The 20,525-nt window shown below is 40.3% G+C and overlaps 2 protein-coding genes across 10 annotated transcripts in view; both read right to left on the bottom strand.

The window, feature by feature from the left end:
- Window positions 1-20,525, bottom strand: part of LOC144666872 (uncharacterized) — a 93,352-nt gene that overhangs the window by 49,694 nt on the left and 23,133 nt on the right. The window contains exons 1-2 of one of the 9 annotated variants that reach the window (XM_078528284.1): window positions 10,935-11,078; window positions 10,722-10,823 (exon numbers count right to left, since the gene is read on the bottom strand). The exons of 7 other annotated variants lie outside the window; for them this stretch is intronic. In XM_078528284.1, coding sequence (XP_078384410.1) covers window positions 10,722-10,734 — 13 coding nt within the window. In that variant the 5' untranslated portion in view covers window positions 10,735-10,823; window positions 10,935-11,078. Of the gene's footprint in view, window positions 1-10,721; window positions 10,824-10,934; window positions 11,079-20,525 lie in introns of those variants that run through there. One more of the 9 variants, XM_078528285.1, reaches the window with a different exon arrangement.
- LOC144666873 (uncharacterized) overlaps window positions 12,642-20,525 on the bottom strand; it is a 63,208-nt gene continuing 55,324 nt past the window's right edge. Inside the window, exon 19 of the mRNA XM_078528292.1 lies at window positions 12,642-13,796. Within this exon, the coding sequence (XP_078384418.1) occupies window positions 12,958-13,796 (839 nt within the window). The 3' untranslated portion in view covers window positions 12,642-12,957. The remainder of the gene's footprint in view (window positions 13,797-20,525) is intronic.

Here is a 20,525-nt window from a genome sequence, read left to right as displayed (position 1 = left end):
AACCCTTTCATTTGCGAATTTTCCCCCAAAAACGCGTTTTTAACCGTTAAACTGCATTTTTGGTGCTGTGAAGTTGAATTAACCTTTCATATCCTTTTTTCTGGCTGAAACAGTTTTGACGATATCATTGGAAAACCCTGCAAAGGGGATCTTGATCAATTAGAGGTGTGTTGGCCTGTTTAAGCAACGATTTTGCACCAAAAACGGATCGTGTTTTTCTTTGATTGGCTCTGTCAGAATGCAACCGATATTCCAAATGAGCAGTTCTGTAGAAAGGTCAATCCAAGCTCGATCAGAAACTTATCCCAAAAATTCACTGACGTGCTAATTGATGAAGTCACAAGTGGTTCGATGACCGCGCCTCCAAAGAGCGCCTAACGCGCGATTGCGAGTGAAAGGGTTAAAGTTACTCGGTCAAAGTTTTATTTTTGACATAGTTTTGTCTTATTGACAAAATAAATAATTTTGAAATTTTTAGAGCAAATCTGCCGGTGGGGAGAGGCGCGGTGGTCGAATGATTAATGCGCTGGAATCCGGATTGAGTGGTCTGGGTTCGAGCCCTGGCCGGGGGACTGCGTTGTGTTCTTTGGCAAGACACTTTACTCTTATAGTGCCTCTCTCCACCTAAGGGATATAGATGAGAACCGGCAAATTAAAAGCATCTGATCCTGGGAGGGGGGGGTATAAATACCAAGGTAACCGGGATAAGCTCCGGCCTGATGAACCACTAGGCTCCAGCTGGTAGAGCCACCTTAAATTTATGTAACGAGTGCTCCATTCGGAGAGTGTAGTGTTTGAAATACATGTAGCAACTAAGATTAAGCCGAAGCGGTTACCGTTTAGACCATAAAAAAGCAACACAACATTGTCCTCCCTTGGACATGACGATAAGCATCACGTTTTTACTTATCACACTGTAGTACTGTTGATGACAATAAAATTTACATCGTCATTTATTTCGCAATGTAGTGATTTCAGTTTAATTTTCGTTATAATCACAATATGCGAAGTTTTCGCTTATTTCCCTCCTCCGGCCATTTGACCGGTTATAAACTCGTGCTGACTACAGACCGTCCGAAAATCCAAAAGCAAGACAATGTCACGGACAAAAAAGCACAATGAAAATCGAAAAGATGAGCAATACAATAACTATTTCTGTGCAGTTGAATAACGATAGTTAATGTAATATAATGGACAAATATAAAAAAAAATAGTTCACAAACCTGTCAGAGTAGACTTGGAAATTTTCGGCCCTTAAATCCTTTTCGAATCCTTTCAACTGACGAAACCAAATCTATGTAACCGTTCGTTAGTTCACAGTGAAGCCACAGTTTCCACGTTAGAAAACAGAAAACCACGGTAAATGTCGTAAATGTTTTGCCTTTTTCAACAGATGGAATCAGCAGTGAAAGTTGTTTTTTCACTGCGAAGATTTCACACGAAACTCGTGCTCTTGTTATAATGTCTCACGGTCTGAAAAGTTTCTTCTTAGGAAATATTCCGCTCTCAAACAAAATTTCCATTCATGGAAGGAAATGCTTCAGAAATGTTCAATTTGCGTGACGGGTCGGTGTCGGGAAAAGGTCATGTTGCTTTAGGTTAAATTACTCGTGGTATTAAAATTTAGAAACTTTCGCTTTCATGCTTGACAAATCAAAGAAACTTGACTTACCAACTCAAAGTTTTTGACATGTATTTGCTGTTTCTTTAGAGGCAAAAGACAACAAATTCTTGCAATTTATACCTGGAAACTCGAAGATTTTAATCTTGCATATAATTACATATGATCTTTTGAAAGTAGCCCGAGGATTTTGTGACACTCCGGCTGCAACGCATGCTATTTGAAAGCCGATCTTTTGAAATGAATGGCACGCTTGTTCTACTTCAGTGAGCATTAGACCACACCTAGCGTTATCCCGGTAGCACTTCCACTTCATCCACGACCACCGCATAAGTGTAGTTCAAACACTACACTAAAAATAAACTAGTGGTAACCACAGGTTAGAAAGTGCGGGTCTTGACGCACTTAGAAAAGGTACTGGTGCCTAATTTTAGATGGCAGTGTCGATCGATGAATGATTAAATGGACAAAAGACAATTATCCCGAGTAACGCGTCACGCAAGGAATGCATGTTTTTATCGTTTTGGGAAGTGTAATCGAACACGCGGTGTGAATTGAGATGTGATTTTTCTCAGTCGGTAAACTCGCTATGTTGTGCTCGCCTTTTATAAACGTGCCGCGATTAATGATAAATCACGCTTAATTGCCGCTAACCGGCCGCGAACCAGTCAGAGTTGTTGTTTAGTGAACTGTAGTCGAGCACGCGGTGTGAATTGAGATGTGATTTTCCTCGGTCGATAAACTCGCTATGTTGTCAGTGTTATAACGAATTTCTCGAGAATAACCGTTGTTGTAATCATTCGCTTTGCCGTGGCTTATGCGTGATACAAACAGAGCAAATTTTCGCAAAAGCAACACCCGTAAAACAAGTCTGGAAATTGTAATGTTTGCAATCTTCCATGTGACAGAAGCTTAGATCTTATGTGACAATCGTTCTTGGAGAACAGATTTTCTCTTCCGTTGTTACGACAAACTGTCGTGATTGACACATTTTTTGCATTCCGATCGTTCTTAGTGGAAGAACAAAATTTTCAACTTCCGGTTTGCAGATAGTCTTTATAAACGTGGCGCGCACGCGTAATACGCAATCCGCTGGTCACTGTCAAGATTAGGGTTGCGGGCCTCTCTTGGGCCCGCAAATAGCTATGAACCCTATTGAATGATTTTTTAAAAACAAATTGCAAAAGTGTCCTTTTTGCTGTTTAAACAAAGATAAATTAAACACAAAAACTTTCACTGAGCGGTTTTTAACATATTGGCCTAAAACGGTCAAAAGAGGTACCTTTTTACTGATGCCTATTAGTTAACAAGCTCGCTCAGAAATAATTTTAAAAAAACTGTGTTATTCTGCCATGCTCTATTAAATTCTGCTTCTCGAAGCCAAATAAGTATTCACTAGCATCACTTTCAACACGCATTTACATAATATGTGTGTTCAGGTCAATGCGTTAAGTTTTTTACCAACCTGGATCGTGTAAAACAACAAGTTTTATATTTCGCAACAAGTTTTATATATTCCGCAACAAGTTTTATATATTCCGCAACAAGTTTTATATTTTGCAAGAAGTTTCATATATTTTGCAAAAGTTTTATATTTCGCAACAAGTTTTATATATTTCGCAACAAGTTTTATATATTTCGCAACAAGTTTTATATTTCGCAACAAGTTTTATATATTTCGCGACAAGTTTTATATATTTCGCAACAAGTTTTATATATTTTGCAGCAAGTTTTATATATTTAAAGTAAAGTCGTATATATGACAAACAAGTATTTTTGATACAAACGGCATTCCATACATTTGGGTCCACCCGAAATGAGAAAACTTCATGACCCCGCCACTAACTACCTTGAAACTCGGATCAATTTAGGTTTCTGGGAAACTGCTCACCTACCCCTCCCCAAACCTAACATTAACCCTTACTTATCGCTTTGGGCAAAATGTTAGGTTTGGGGAGGGGTAGGTGAGCAGTTTCCCAGAAACCTAAATTGATCCTGAAACTCTAATGACCAACCCCCCCCCCCCCCCCCAAGGACACACCTTAAACTTTTCTGTCTCCTTCCCCCATTATTTAACCGACCCCCGACCACGACGCAAATTTCCCTTTCGTAAACGGTCGTTGCCATTTGAAACGGTCGATGCCATTTGAAACGGTCGTTGCCATTTGAAACGGTCGATGCCATTTATACTTTGGACCAAATCGCATGAAAGGATCTTTCAAACTTCTTGAGAGTATCAGATGTTTGTTTAGAAATGTCAAGCGATTCCAAAAATTATTTTGGTTTTCTAGTTGACGAAATATCCGAGCTTCGGTATACCATAAGATGTTCTCGACACTTGTAAAAAATTTGGCTCAGCCCGGAAGTAAGAAATATTGAAACAGAAAACTGCAGAAAACCTCACGCAAACGAATGAATGGATGAATATCTCCATTTACTTTAGCAACCTAATGAGAATATTCTATGCCTGTTTAGAAATGCCAAGCGATTCTTAAAATTATTTTGGTTTCGAAGTGGACGAATTCAGGGCGAATTCTTCGAGCCTGTGCATACCGGCATGCCGAATGTCGAGATCGTAGCGATTTAATAGTATGCACAAGCTCGAAGAATTCGTCTATTCTTCGAGCCTGTGCATACCGGCATGCCGAATGTCGAGAACGTAGCGATTTAATAGTATGCACAAGCTCGAAGAATTCGTCCACTTCGAAACCAAAATAATTTTAAGAATCGCTTGGCATTTCTAAACAGGCATAGAATATTCTCATTAGGTTACTAAAGTAAATGGAGATATTCATCCATTCGTTCGTTTGCGTGAGGTTTTCTGCAGTTTTCTGTTTCAATATTTCTTACTTCCGGGCGGAGCCAAATTTTTTACAAGTGTCGAGAACATCTTATGGTATACCGAAGATCGGATATTTCGTCAACTAGAAAACCAAAATAATTTTTGGAATCGCTTGACATTTCTAAACAAACATCTGATACTCTCAAGAAGTTTGAAAGATCCTTTCATGCGATTTGGTCCAAAGTATAAATGGCATCGACCGTTTCAAATGGCAAACGCGACCGTTCTGAGAAATAGCATCGACCGTTTCAAATGGCAACGACCGTTTACGAAAGGGAAATTTGCGACCACGACTGCCCCCCTTCGATTAGAAATAATGAACACTCCCTTAGCGACCTGCCTCACTAAACCGCGTCGTCTGCAGGCTACTTAATTTGCTAAAAATATCACTGCAGAGTTTTACGTCGTTCTTTTCAGTCCTGATACAATCGATCTCCCGGCATAAATCCTCTCCCTTTCCCTCCCTCTATCCTATCCCTCTTCCTTGAAGGAAGTACAGCTACTGTCAATAGGAAACTTGTAGTAAGACTTAAATTCCGCTCTTTAACATACTACATTGTTGTCCAGTAGATATTCGTACGGCAACCGGAAGTTGGTGTTTTTGGTTTTGGGCGGGCTTTCACTTCCATCAGTAAGATGGAAAGCTGTCGTTATAGCATTTTCAACTTGATGCTTCTTTGTTGAAACGTCCATACAGCGATTGTCACTTGAGTGTGGAAAGTTTTCCCGTATTTGCTTTGATTTTGCATTACTACGCTTAAAGCGATTGGTTCAACAGATTCGCGCCACTTTCTCGACCAATCAGGTAAAACCAAAATCAATCGTGACTCAATCGCGCACGTTTTCCCGCGCTTAGCATGTATGTTCTTTGAATTTTTTTTGGTTCTCTGGATTGTCTGTACCCTTTGTGATTGGCCAGAGTGGTAGCTTAGGTTTTAGTTTTACAAAACTGAATTATAAACTGCTTTAATGTGCAAGAAAGAAGGGAATGGTCGTGATTCAAACGCGTCTACTCAACTCACTGACACCTTGCATGTATAGTCACCCTTTATCAGTCATTTTTGTCATAGACTAACTCAACCCAAAGGGACTATCCAATAGTCTCTAAAGAAACCGCCAAGTGTTACGTCAATGGTAGCCTCCTATTGGAGAGTAAAGATTGCGTGACTAGCCCAAACGGCTTGTGTCTTTGATAAGATATGCTGAGTACACTCTTTTTATTTTATAAGAATACAGTTTATAAGAATATCGAGGCTAAAATTTGCGAATTTTTAAGACTTTTTTAAGAATAAACCCGAGGCTGAGATTTTGAAAGAATATAATTTTGAGTTGAAAATTTGTAAAAACAATACAATTAAATATGTTTCTAATTTACTGAACCGTAAAAATCCTTTATTTCCCGAAACGGCAAACTTTGAACTAGCCAATAAATCGATAAAAACCTGCACTAGCCAAATGTTCGATGCTTATGGCAGTTCGATGAACGGTACATAAATTGTTACCGCAATACATGCTAAAACGAAAATATCAAACGGTATTATCTAAGAATGTTCATAACAAAATTTTCAGCCTAAAATCGGCAGAAAGATAAGAATATTCAGCCTGGGTCGGAAAAACAATACTCTTTATAAAATAAAAAGAGTGTAACAGCAGTTTTATAGGTTATGATAACTCAGATTTCGAGAAAATCAAGCTTGTTTTAAAACAAAAGGAAACAACAATCGTTGCTATGGTAACCTTTGTGACGAAGTGACCAGTGAAAAATTAAACTTTGGTCGTATTTGATCATTATGGTGTATTTTGGCACAAATCGAACATAGGCTTCCTAGATAATTTTAATTTTCAAAACGATCACCCTAGGGCTAAAAAAACTACATCGAGCCACCTTAAATCGAGAAAACTTATCTATCCAATTACGAAAGCAAGAGGTCTCCAGGAAATAGAATTTTAAAGCAAAACAAAATTCATGAGCAGTACAAGAAGTCTATAACATGAAGTTTGCATTCCTGATATTGGGTCTGGTACCACATTCGCAAGAAGGCTAATTACAAGAAGTACAGAAGCATTTTTTAATGCACGCCTTTGATTAGTGGAAATAAATTGATCTAATTCACGATCTAGGTCATCCTTTTCTTGTCTATGAAGAAGTAAACGGTTTTTTTTTCACAATGAAACATAAAATTCGCTTTTTCAATTCGTTTTTTCAAACAGGTTAAAATCTACTATTATATAGGTACTTTTGCTGTAAGTGCGTTCACGCCCATCTGGGCCGAAACCTTGCGTGGGGCAAGAACTCACCGTTTTCAGTCAGCGTGTCCACAGAAACTAACACTTTCAAATTTTAATTTGATCGGGAGTCCAAAGGCTACAGGTTTGTCACTTGAAAGACTGTTATGTGCAGCCCTCGTTGAACAAAGTCGATTAATTTGTTTTAGATGTAGGTAGGTAACTGATCAAGGATTAAATTCCTCGCGCGCACTTCAAAAACACAACACTCCAATCAAGTTTGATCTTCAGATCCGTAATCAACTGACTTGTTAAACTGCACGAATAATAAATGGCATGCAATGCATGCAGAAGCGATGACATTTCACAAGAGGTCTTACATAATCTTAGAAAAAAATGTCAAAATCTCAGCCTAAATAACAGTAGCTAAAACCTTGTGCGTGATGAAGACTGTTACCCAACTGCAGCTTACATTTTTTAAACCTAAGAAGCAATGTTAGTGATTGTATAAATGAGATAGTTGTATTTGATGGAATTTAAATAAATACAGTAGTCAGAATTCACAGACCAAGGATGCAAAGTTAATAATACATTTTCTTCGTAGATTTGCTCAATTAAACAACAACAATATTTTATTTTATATTTCATTTTTTCAGATTTCCCTATGTTGTCTCAACAAAGATTGCGTTATATTGTAGCGTGACTGTTGATAAACGACATACGATACACGCAGGCTAGCTTAAAAATAACAGCTGCAAGAAAGGTCAAACGGTCTCTTGGTCATAGCGGCCCTGTATATTATGAGAATTAAAAATTTCTGTCTACTAAATCTAATAAATCCCATCATTTAAGATTAGTCTCTTTCGTTTATACATTGTAGTGTTCCATTCTAACTGTACGGGAGTATTTTGCCTTTGTATTCTACGCGGCGATTTCTTGTTATTAAGTTAAACTTGATTTCTGTTCGATTGTGCGGAACAGACAAACGGACAAAAAGACAAAAAGATCCGGTCGGTCGTGCGATGGCATAAAGCGATGACGACGTCACTCACACGTCATCGCTTAAAAAAAGGTCAGTTTTAATTCCAACTGACAACAGACAACACATATTTCGCTGTAAAGGTTTCAGCCATTAATTTTTTCAGAGAAAAAAAAAAACAAGAAGTCATTACATAATTCCTGTCTAGATATAAAGAGCGGATGATTCAGGACTGAACACTGGCGTTTGATTTCAACTAATAGAAATTCATTTTGCATACATCATTGTATTAAAATTAGATTACTAAAAGAAACGATAAATACGTTATAAATAGGTAAAAAAAAACTACACATTTTATCAGAACGCGCGTCTAATATTATAGCCGAGACTTAAGCTCAGAATTTAAGGCTGGGGTACATGTGAATTTGAGAGAAATTTTAGGAGGTTTAAAGAAAAGAAAGGAGATAGAAAATTGTTTTTTGTAACACCACCAGACAGTTGACCCCCACACAAGAGCACTCCAGGTTGTCAGGGGTCTGTTTTGGTGTCCATCTACTAATATCTAATTTTAAACTTTCAAATTCTAATTTTAAAATCACACTTAATCTTCAACATTTCCTATTTCTCCAAATTTTACTACTCCTTTGAGAATCAAAGTCTCTTCGAGATACCGACTTTTTTTGCATGAAGTATGAGTCGAAGGTTTATCCTGTGCATTGTTCTTCGAACTTATCATTACGGTTGCTTTGTAGTTTAGTGTAACAATTTCCTATCTTAGCGGAGGAAATGCAGCCATATAATTTTGTCAAAATTGGCTCGTCCGCGCCGGGTATTTATACACATATTCCTCAACATTACACAAATAAACAGTGCAAATTTCACCGAGATCTGACAATTCTATACTTTAAAATTGCAAGGACCTTTCGAGGCAGTCGATTACGGCAGCGAAATTAGCAAATGAAACAGCAAAATATGCGTTCGACGCTTTGTTTTTGTGACGCCATATTTGAATTGTTATAGGTAGACCGCTGTTCAATGTGTTCAAGGCCGTATCGTTACGATTGCTCCACGAAAGAGCACGAAAAAAATACGGATATTTCCGACTACTGTCGGAGAAAACATTGCGTAAACAAATCGATACACTCAAGCTGCGTTTTTTCTGACTCGTCCCCAGTCGTCTTCATATAGCACGCGGCAATCTCTCCCTCCGCTGTATATTTGCCGCGTGCTGTATGAAGACGACTGGGGACGAGTCAGGCGTTTTTTCGCTCCCCGCCCCCACCCTCTTGCTTCTTCTGTTTTGTGCTGGCGTCCAGGTCTCTCGCCGTTCTCACCGAGCGCTCATCGATCGAAAAACACGAAAAATAGAGGGCTGTGGACAGTCTATGCGAGGGTCGGATATCAAGACAGCTTCTTCGTGGGCTTAAGAAGGATTAAACAAAAGCCATATATACAGTGAATGCTATCGAATTATAATTATTTGAAGATGAAATACGAAGGAATTTTGCTGTCTTTGACTGGAATTCCACTCGAACTGCGTAGATACGATCGCATGTTGTAAAGCCGATTCATGCAACATTGCTGTCAACGCGAGGTCACGTCCCTAACGACCTAGGCTGATGACGAAATAGAATGGGCGCTTGTAGCGACCAAATTTGGCCTAAAAAAGAAGCCTTAAAAGAAGCCCCCATCTCTTGCATTTGTTTTAACTTCAATAATATCTTTGAAAAGAGCAAGTTTTTTGGTATGGTTTATTTTTGACGTTTGTAATTTTTAAACGATGTAAGTGCTAGTGGCTATTTATTCGTGTTTTAGTTACGCAATCCATTGTTTGTGCGACGCTTTTTATAGATCGCCTTTCAGACACACGTGCGTTGAGATAAGAAAGCTGACATGTCACTTTTAACATTGTTATATAACGTTTGTAAATGTGACATGTCACGTTTTTTCCACGAGATCGCGTGATCACCCACAGCGGAAAGTAATCCCTTGAGAAATTAAAATATTCCCTTGAGAAATTAAAAAAGTCCCTTGAGAGTAGACAAGAATGTTCCAAATTTTGCCCCACATAACTGCTATTCTCCTATTTTCGCTTGTAAACAAGCAAAAAAAGTCGCAAAAACTACCTCCTCCCAAAAATCCTCAAAATTCACCAAAAAAATTCTCAAAACGCCGCAAATCGTAGATTTGTAAAATGAGTATAGAGTTTTTGGATTGCTTGAAACGCAAATGAGATATTCGCATTAAACCCACATTAAACGGTGGAAAAACGGCTTTCACGTAAACCCCCACCTTAAGCGGAACTAAATTTCAATTGTACGACCCAGCGATATTAAGCAGTCTTAAAATTTTCCTGTAGCAGAAACGGCGATATTGCAGTGATTTTTTCCCCTAAGCCTTGCTTTTGTTTGTGGTCACATTCAGCAAATTACTTTGCACTGTATTCTATTCGCAAGCAATGATTTATTCAGTCAACAGAAAACATTCGATCCTCGATCTGTTTACACAACCTTGCGGTAGCCAGTTGCGCAACACCTCAGAACCAAATCACGCATTCATTGATTAAGTTAAGTTTACTAATTTTGCAAAGTGGGAACACCAATACGTGTAAAAACGATAAAATGTTGGAAAACCACTTCTCTCTTTGATTGTCTAAAGTATGTGAGAAGTGGATACGCGAAATACACAAAAATTTAAATTTAGCGTGATTACGCCCCGGGTCGACGGTGGCAGTATTCTGGTTGTGATTCATGTTTGCATGTTTCGCGTATCCGCATCTCCACTGTTTTTATATGAGAACACGTTTAATGTGAAGTGAACTCTGTACTGCACTTACACTTACTTTTTCTTCACAATTTAAAATGTCTATGTATGAGTCCTACGAAGACTACAAGCAAGCGTGACCATTGAAGTGAATGTTAATTTAATATGTTATAAAGAAATGGCGAGCATCACGCGAGTGAATAGGAACCTCATTTTAATGTTTAGAGGCATGCGGTTAAAACAAAATAGACTTCAGCTCTTTTCTACTTGAAACACAGCTAAGAACTCACCTCTTTCAGCCATGGTGTCTTCAGCAATCGAAAATCAAATCCTGCTGAAACTCACTTTACGAAAACAAAGCTTCATTCAAGTCGACAGAATCGTCTGGAACTCTGAAAGAGGAAGAGACTGTCACCGACTGTCACCGCTTTTAAACGTTTGTTTGCCTCCCCATATTGTCTTCAATTGCTCAGCCTAACTCAAGAAAACAAAACGTAACTTACCTTTTATTAATAGACAGAAGTAAGCGTCGCTGCAATGAAAGTGTGACTTTTTTTCACTTCAGCAATTCCTGTACGATTGATTTGTGAGCTATTAATTACAAGAGTTCGTCATGTGACGTCGTGAGTAGCTCGCGTGATATCACGCGCGAGTGATTTCTTTCAAAACACTCACGCGTGACATTCTGCCAGCGTGTCAGGCTATTCATTGCGAAATCCTCCAGCACATGCACACGCTTACAAGCTCCATGCAGGAAGATTGTAGAAAAGGGAAAATAAAACGCGTGCTGGACTAAGAAGAGAAGAAAAGTATGTCCCCTACCATAAAATTTTGAAAATAACACCTCGGACACCCACCCCCCTCTCCCCCCACCAAAAAAACGCAACCCCAGACTCCCCAGTTCTCCGACGCAAAAATCCTTTCATGAATTTAACTGACTCGTGCTATTGCTGTGTTGTTATTTTCGTTCTTTGTCAGCTTCTTTGTCGATTTGAAGCGATTTCGGCGAGTTATTGCTTTGCGAACATCATAATCATCCTCAACCTGTTTTATTTGATCAGTAGGTTAAGGCATGGGCAGCCAAAGGGCTGATGTGGTCCTGGAACACGGACATTAACCGAACACGTTTTTTTTTTTTTTTTTTTTTGCTTTCTGAAGCATTCGAATTTATACCTTCTAAAACAGAATTGTTTAGTTCCCGTATATACCATTGTTGTTCGTTAGCTTTTGCTGCCTGTGATCGGATGAGAGAAAATGTTCTAATGCATGAAGAAACCTTTATCGCAAAGACAGGGTTGTAAGTGGCCTCCTTACCCAACCGGCGCTCGTAGTGAGGTCGAATCCTGTGAACTGGTCGCTTACAGGCGATTAAAAATCAATAACAAATTTTAAACCAGCAGCGCCGAAAGTGGTCTTAGTAGACTACGAGCAGTCCCTGTTTTTTTCGCAGAGTCCGTCGAGCGCGAAGCTAGCGAAAAAATAAATTACCGCCCAGGGAAGGTGCCTCACCCCGCCTCCTCCCCCCGCGCGTTCATTTTTTTTTCGCTTCAAGCTCGACGAACTCTGCGAAAAAATAGGGACTGCTCGTAGTCTATTGTCTTAGTCACCTGAAAGAGATTGTCGCTCACGAGCGGTTCCAACTGTAGTTATTTGACTGGAAAATCTTTGGTATTTTGGAAACGTGGTTGCTAACGGGCTGTGGTCGCTTAATACGGGAGCTGGTCGCATAAGGAGTTTCGACGGTTTTAGCTACTTTCCCCTCTGCAAAGGCTTTAATATTCTTTGTTTTCACTCACGTCGCTCTTGATAGTTGGGAAAGGAGGGTAATCAGGACTTTCCACTTCCGATTATTTTACTTCCGGTTCCCGCCCCGCTCGACATAAAAACAGATAAAGTTAACCTCGGTTCAATTAAGTCTCTTCGTGTATTTTCTGTTACAAAAATGTTCAGAAAATGTTTTTATCTTCTATCAACTTCCCCTACTTTGGGAAACTCACTTTTTCAACCCAAAAGAACGCGAAAAAAATTGCGAGCGAAGCCAGCGCAAACCCAAAGCACGACGGGGTGGGGGCAGGGGGCAAGCGAAACGAGCGAACATTGTTCTCGCTTTCTTTCCCCACCCTCACGCCTCCCGTTTTTCGATGGCGTACAGTTCTCTTGCGACTCCTTTCCAGCGTTCAACGATTGAAGAAAATTATGATAAGTCACTATTAAACAGTTAAGCGAAAAGACCATTTATTACGCGTTAAAGAAACGTTATTGAAACGGCTTTAGTAAAATTCTACACCACCATGATTCCTCTAAAACGTTTGACTGCTTTGTACACAAAATGCAACCGGCTTGAAGTAAAATTCTATGCTTAACAGAAACGTGTTCGAACTCCGAGAAACACTCTGTAACAAGGCCTCGACTGTTCGAGTTTACTTCGTGAAGCCTTCGAGAGACTTCAATATAAGCTTAGTCTCAATTAACGCTTTTTAACTACAAGAAACTTTGGATAGAACTATCTCTAACACATTGTGTTGATCATCGCCTCCATCTATCCCGGCTCCAATGCTCTTTAAATCTTCTCTCTTCTCTGCGTTCTTCGTATCTTGGTCGTTCGTCTACCGGACACTCGTGTCTGTCTCGCCGCTGCTCATCATCATCATCATCGTACCACTGGCGTCCGGGCCTGTGTTGATGTCGCCAGTCACTCCGTGAGTCGGAGGCTCGGGAATCCCGAGGGAAACGCGACTTGCTTGAATCACCAGGTCGGGAATCCCGAGGGAAGCGCGTCTCGTCGTACCAACCGCCTCTGCGCCTGTCGTCCATTCTTCTTTGCTCGTAATGCTCATCTCTGTGCTCGCTTGGCACTCGCCTGTTTTCCCGTGATTCCATGCGCGATTCATGAGCCGCCAGACGCGCACGCTCTTCTGGACGAAGACCGCTGTACTGTTGTCCTGTCTGCTGAGTGACGTTGTTCACGTGACGAGTAACTTGTGGAGGTTCAGATGGGTTCCATCTGTTGGTATGACCGCTGTCGTGAGGAACTGGTTGCTCTCTTTGATCAGAGGGAGGTCTGGAATGAAAGCTTTGGTCAGAGGAGGTAGAATGATGATGAACACGCGATGTGGGTGACTTTAGACTTCCACTGGTAGAAACATCAGGCTGCGGCATGCGTCCAGTTAAACCGATTGACACAGGCTGTCTGTCGGGAACACCGGAAGACTGTGGTCCACGTCCAACTGTAGGGTCATTATGCACTACGCGTCCACCTACAGGCATGGGTTGCTGGTCAGCCACTCCGGAGGGCTGAATTATACGCCCACTTGACGATACCGGCTGCCGGCCAGCAGCACCTGAAGAATGTGGTGTTTGTCCACCTACAGACATGGGCTGCTGCTTTGCCACACCTGAAGGCTGCACTGTGTGTCCAGGTGACGGCTGCGGTATGTGTCTATTGGCAGACACTGCCTGGTGGTCAGAAGGACCTGAATGCTGCATCAAGTGTCCAGCTGAACCAAATGCCGTTTGATGTCTATCAGTTGTACTTGACAACTGCGGATCACGACTACTGTAAACTATTGGTTGCAATGCATTGTCAGGAGAAGACACCGACTGCAAATCACGACTGGCTAGTACAACAGGCTGCAGTATACTGCTAGTTGATGCCACAGACTGGATGCCATTGCCTGGTGAGATGGTGGGTTGGCTGGCTGTGTTTGCTGTGGCTGCAGCAGAAGTCTCACTGGATGCAGCAGTGGAACCCAATGGTAGCACTGTACTCAGTGGTGCCAAGTGGGGGCTTACACTTTTAACAGCAGCACTTTGAAGCCTCTGAAGAGTGGATACCAGCATCTGAAAGCTAGAAGGTTTAGAGGACTCTTCAGGTTTGGCTGGGGTGGGGTCGGTGGGATTAAGATCAAGTTCTAACCCTTCCTCTGGATCATACGGAGCATCATCATCATCATCAGCCACTTTACTCTCCCCTCCCATTAGCTCTACGTTAGCAGTGTCTGGGGCCTCTTTGTCCTCGCTCACCCCTTGAGGTTCTGCATTTCCGGAGGCTGTTCCTTTCCGTTGGGTCTGTGCTAAGATGTACTGCCGCGCGCGCTCTTGAAGATCCAATAACTGCTTTTTCTGTGCTTCAAGAGATGCAACAGACGACCTGTCAGTGGAGACAGAGGGAGAGGTCACGGCTCCAGAGGAAGACGTTATTGAAGGTGTCGAGGTTTCAGAAGCAGGCGAAGCTTTAGCTGGGGAATCTTTCGTCTCTTTGCTGGCAATCTTAGCTTGAGTGGTGTTGTACTGGAACACAATGTCATCAATATCAGCTGGTGGTGAATCGTGAAGTTCACTCAGCACGCTTCGCTTGCTGGCTGGGCTGTCCACACTACCTCCCTCACTGCTGCTGGTTTCGATGCTCGCTGAACTGATTCGTCGCTTTGGCGGTGGTGACAATGAACGCTGACTGAGTGCACGCGGGCGTTTGAAAACAGCCTTGGATCGGACTATGACACCAAGCAGCATATGAGGACGAGGTTCGTCTAACCGTGAGGGTGGAAAAATTTTAAAAATTGATCAGTTACATGCTGTGTTATGTTGAGTCAGCAGGTGAGTGAGACACTGAAATTACCTGTTAGGCCAAATTTAGGAATTTAAAACCCGGTTTACACGTTACGATTTGTCGGCCCTATTTGGCCCAGATTAGATAAGAAAATATGTTCGCATTTAAAAATTGGCCTGATTTCTTAAAAATCTGATGCAGTGTCACAGATGTTAGAAATCCGGCCAATTTCCATCCTTCAATTTGAATAGGCAAAGAAAAGCCGGTCAACGAATCGCAGTGTGTAAATTTGCTTGGAACAAATCGGGCCGACAAATCACAACGTGTAAACCGGTCCTAATATTTGAAGAAGTAGCACATCTAGAAGTAGATTCCCACCCCTCACAGTTCAGTAAGAAAAATAAAGAGCGCTTCTAGTCTAAATATCAAAGCTTACCAGGCCCATCAAATGGCAGTAACTCTGGCGGTATTGGCTGATGTGAAGCTAAAGGTACCAAGTACATGTCCTTAACTCCAGTGTAACAGTTACTGACCACTCCACAGCGCTTGCGACTGTAGACGTACGAGTAGAGGGACACATAGCTCAGCTTCTCGTCATCAGAGGAGGCCTCGTATCTTATTACACACACCTCCTGGAAGAAAATTCATATATGTCAAAACCTTTTTAAGGCAGGAGAATATAGCTAAAAAACATAATCTACTGTCTACACAAGGGGACATGTTACAAAGACATGTTGCTACAACACGTCCTATGGTGTGCTGATATGTCTCGCCTCGTGCAGCTACCAGCAATATACAATGTATATTGTCAAAAAGACAGGTGATGAATATACAGTAGAAATCACAAGTGGAGAGATATTGTCTTGATGTACTTCGCAGTTCGTAATACTGAATGAACAATTCATACCCATGCAGGGAGTTTGCGAGTGATCCCACTGGGCTGAATGTTTTTTTTTTTTTTTTTTTGTTTTTTGCCTCGTGAGATCACTCACAAACTTCATTTAACAGGGTAGTAATCTAGGGGTATTTGGTGCATCGGCAGTATTGCCTACTACACCCATTCAATCACATAAAAAATATTAATAATTCCAGAAACCAGGTGACCGGCGACGACGAAACTCCATGGTAGACCATAAAGTGGGCCCAGGCCGCCAGCTTTACAAAACCCACATCGCTGTTATAAATGTCCTATCTCGACCTAACTCAAGATTTCAGTGGACATATTGTTGTAAGACATGGCATCAAGACATTTTGTTCTCTTATATTAAGGCATTTTTAAAAATCTGATCCCACATCGCTGTTATAAATGTCCTATCTCGACCCAGATTTCAGTGGACATAGTAGTAACGGTGCTTTCTTTAAAAGGTTTTGCAGAAACATTTTTCAAATTACCAACGTTTCGTAGCAGTTCCGAAGGAACATAAAACCTGGTTTTGCCGCGCCTGAATGATAGTGGATGAAAGGTCAACTCTCATACTCGGTTGGTCTGGGACAGTTAATCAATAACTGATCAAATGAGTTAAAAATAGATAGCTTGTGATATGTACAGGAAATTTCATTCGATTCTTCTACTGATTTTGTCCCTCGCGACTGAAATTGTTATGGGAGAGGCAAGCCCTAATGTAGTCTAACGTGTTTAACGTACCTAATCAGTTTTCAGTCTTTTAACACTTTCTTCTTCCTAACTATCAGAACTTTCATCTTGCAATCTCCTCTTTTTTGCTGAAGGTTCTAAAAAGGCAAGAAAATAAAACAGCAATGTAATATCTAATTAATAATGAACAACAGAACGCATCCAAGTTACTATGCAGAATTTGCCTTTTACACTTGGCAGGTTTAAATTTAATAATCTGTAACTTAATCGTTACTGTTTTAACAGTTGTTTTTATTTCTAGATCTCCTTTGTCTGGTTCTGTCAGATTTTCAATGACAAATAGAGAAGCAGTGTAGTTCTTCTTAAATAAGAGAGAAGATTCTTTGCAGAGTTGAAGGCACGTGTGAACAGCGCAGGACCCTTGCAATCATTAGTATGTATTTATTTAAAGAGTATGCACGAACTGTCGGACGACTGAAGCCGACAACAAACGAAATATTCATTAGAATGTTTGTTTTTAAACTCTTTTGTACAAGTAATTACTAGTAATTGTTGTCAGCTTTGTGCACGTGCGCTGGAACATAGGGAATTGTCATAATTAGATTCACAGCTTTGAATATATCACACGTTGTTGTAAACATTGACTCGAAAGGTCTTCGGAAGCCTCAAAACCTTCAATTTTGTGTCCAAGTTTTCTCCGCCGATATAGAATTTCAAGAGTTGATTCGCGAGGAACATAAACTTGGTGTACTCTATTGTGCTCTGGCTAGAGTGAATTTTTAAATTTCCTTTTCAAAATGAAGATAGCATGTTTCAAAGTTTAGATTTCACATTTTTACTCTCTTAGAAGCCATTAACTTGTAGCAGTTTTTGAAATCGAAAATTTCGTTTTAGTGGGAGCACAAAACAAGTTACGATTTATCACTAGGCTATATAATCATTTAATTTGGTGCGCTGTGCTAGCTGAAAACTTGGACACAAAATCGCATTATCTTCAGTTGAACTTTTAAGGGCTTGTAACATCACAGACAACGGTCATCTCTCAGTAAAAGGACAATCATGATGTAATTTCATCATCCCTGAGTATCCTTATTAAATTTTAGAGGAATCGATATTCAAAATGAAGTGAATTAAAGCTTTACAAGATAGTACTCCAACAAGAAATTTGGCTAATGAATATATTAATGAGCAAGGGTCCTGCGCGACCTTAAACGTCAAAACGAATAAAGAATAATTACCATAATTATAACAGAGTTTTTCTGCCAAGTCTTTGCGCTGTACACGCTTATCTGTTAATGCATCCCACAAAGTCTCGTAAGTCGCAGTAGAACCTTGTGCTTGCTTCCAATGTATTAACATTTGGTATCCCTTTTCACCAAGGTCACTATGCACATGATCTATTCCTGTAAGCTTTGGTTCCTCGACACCTAGGACACGCCCAAGCTTTTTCCATCCCTTACCAATGTCTTCACCCAATTCTTGTAAATCGTCACTCGTCGGCGTGCCTTGTTTAACTACGTAACAAACAGGAATAATTCAATTTTGAGGTAAGACATGTGTGTACATATTGTTTAACAATAGCTTATTGTAAATCGATAAATAAAAACTTCAGCAAAGCAAACTTAGCATTTTAGAAAGATGAAGACCAAAAAAATCTGTCACCGGGAGTTTCGATTCGTTTGTTTTAGCAACATCAACAACAATAACAACTTGAAAAAATGACCAGTTGGAATTTAAAAAGTAAATTCAGTAGGCATCACCTGAAAATAACCTTGGGGTGGGGGAGGGCTAATTTAAGTCAGATCACACTGTCAGTTTAGATATTTAACAGAATAAAGGTCAGTTGAAAAAATAATAAAATGGTCGGCAACAAGCAATGTTTTCAACTTATGCAGTTTACAAATTACAAAACGAAAGGGATTTGGGGATAGAACAAACTGGCAAGTTCAGTTAAATCTTCTGGGGATTGTCAACTTTAGCGTTGAAAGATTGCGTGACAAGCCAAAAGCACGTCTCCGATGGAAGCTATGACAACCTCAGAAACTGGAGTCTATACACAAAATCCAGCCACGTTTAATATGCAGTGAAACATATGGGTTGCAAGGATAAAGATCCCTAGTGTTCCCAATATAGTGACCTCCCTTCTTATAACATTTCTTATTCAAATTAATCAATTATGGATTATTTTTATTGAGTTTTTTGGGGGGGTTCACCAAAGGTGTCTGCTTATGCTAGCATACAAACTTCACTTAGATAGGTTTCGTGTTAAGTGAGAAATACCTTTGTCCCTTACAGCTGATGTGTCTTCAGAAGTCACAGGTAAGCTGGAATGAGATGATTCCTGCAAGAAGCAAAATAATTTTTTTTATTACTAACTGACTTAACACTGCACTGACTTAACACTTGCGTACAAAACTTAGTCGATAAAATTTTCATCATTCTTATTCCATTATTTCTCTACACCTACTGATACTACATTTAATAAGCAACAATCTAACTTCGTGGTTCTTAAAAGAAGCTATCTAACTCCAGTGCCCTTATTACAAAAAAAATGACAATTGCACAGCTTTAAAGTTTTGAAAGTGACTAGTTTTAATGATTGCCCTTTTCGACCCTTTACTGCCTTTTTTAAAAAACATACCTGAGATACACTCTCAGAGAACCACTTCTCCATTCCATGAACTGAGTACACTTTATCACACAAATCCTCCATACAAATCAGCTGTTGTCCGGGCTTAATTTCAAGGAAGTGTAAGCATTCCTCGTGTGTGCACGAGATTTGACTGTGCTTAGAACACTTGCGACTTCCCTGCAGACAGTAGGGGCATGCAACACAGAATTGGTACTGTAGACCGCTGAGGTATGACAGTTCCTGTGAGAGTTCTTGTAAAGTACTTTCCAAAAACTTGCGCACAAGTGTGGCTACCTCTACTGATTTGTCCCTGGAAACCTGATGGCTTTGTGTTCTTTGCCTTACAACAATCTTGATAAATCTCATTTTGGAGGTCAGAACCAGATCATGGATAATTTGCTTCCCAATAACAAACCAAGCTCCATTTTGGTACAGATTAGGAGGCTGTGTGCACCCATTCTCTGAACACCAAGAAATGGATTTTGAAACAAGCTGTGTGAACAGGCCATGAGGGACCACACCATCAACAAAGTAAAGATACAACGAACAAGGATCAGTAGAAGAGGGCTCCATTTTACAAACGCCTTCAGGTGATGCCTTAAGCTGGGCTGGTACAAAATATTTCACGTCAGTGGGCGTGGTCGCAAACCTAGCAATTAAGCCAAACTTCTCCATCATGTCTAAGATGTCCTCCTTAACAAGGCCTTGCCTTTGAAATTTAGAAAACACATGATCGACAAATTCCATGTTGAGGACACCTTTACTTTCCAGGTCTTCCCAATATTTGGAATGACAGGGATCCTGAAACAAACAACAAAATTACTCGTGAAAATAACATGACATTGGATGTATTTCCATGGTTTTGATTGGCTTAGCGGCCACTGGATATCAGCAGTATTTTGGCAAGCCCTGTTTCGCGTTATCTGTACTGACTCCAGGATGAAAAGTTCGATAACAATTATTGATATTTTGTGGTTATGTTTAGTAAAACAGTTATTTCATTTGCGCTTGTTTGATTTTAGTACATAAAACGCTTCAGGCAGATGGTATGTTTGAGGAAAATGCCTGAGGCTGAAAGATTATCAGAAAAAAATGAGAAGTAGGTCGAGAAGCGAAGCCTCAATTGCAACGACAATCTTTCAGCAAAGGGTGTTATTCTCTAATGCCAGCCGAATGAAGGGGTATACAGTCAACTCTCGCCTTGCGGACACCACGCTATTACGGAGATCCGGCGAATAAGAATTACTGAAATTAACTCTCGCTACTACGGACTTTCTCTATTACGGACACCAAATGGTGGTCCCGAAGGTGCCCGTTAT

This window comes from Oculina patagonica, chromosome 9 (genome assembly GCF_052425735.1).
Source record: "Oculina patagonica isolate OP01 chromosome 9, crgOcupat, whole genome shotgun sequence".
In the NCBI taxonomy this organism is placed as follows: domain Eukaryota; kingdom Metazoa; phylum Cnidaria; class Anthozoa; order Scleractinia; family Oculinidae; genus Oculina; species Oculina patagonica.
The sequence above is the reverse complement of the archived record's forward strand: the minus strand, read 5'-3'. Positions and strand labels throughout refer to the sequence as shown.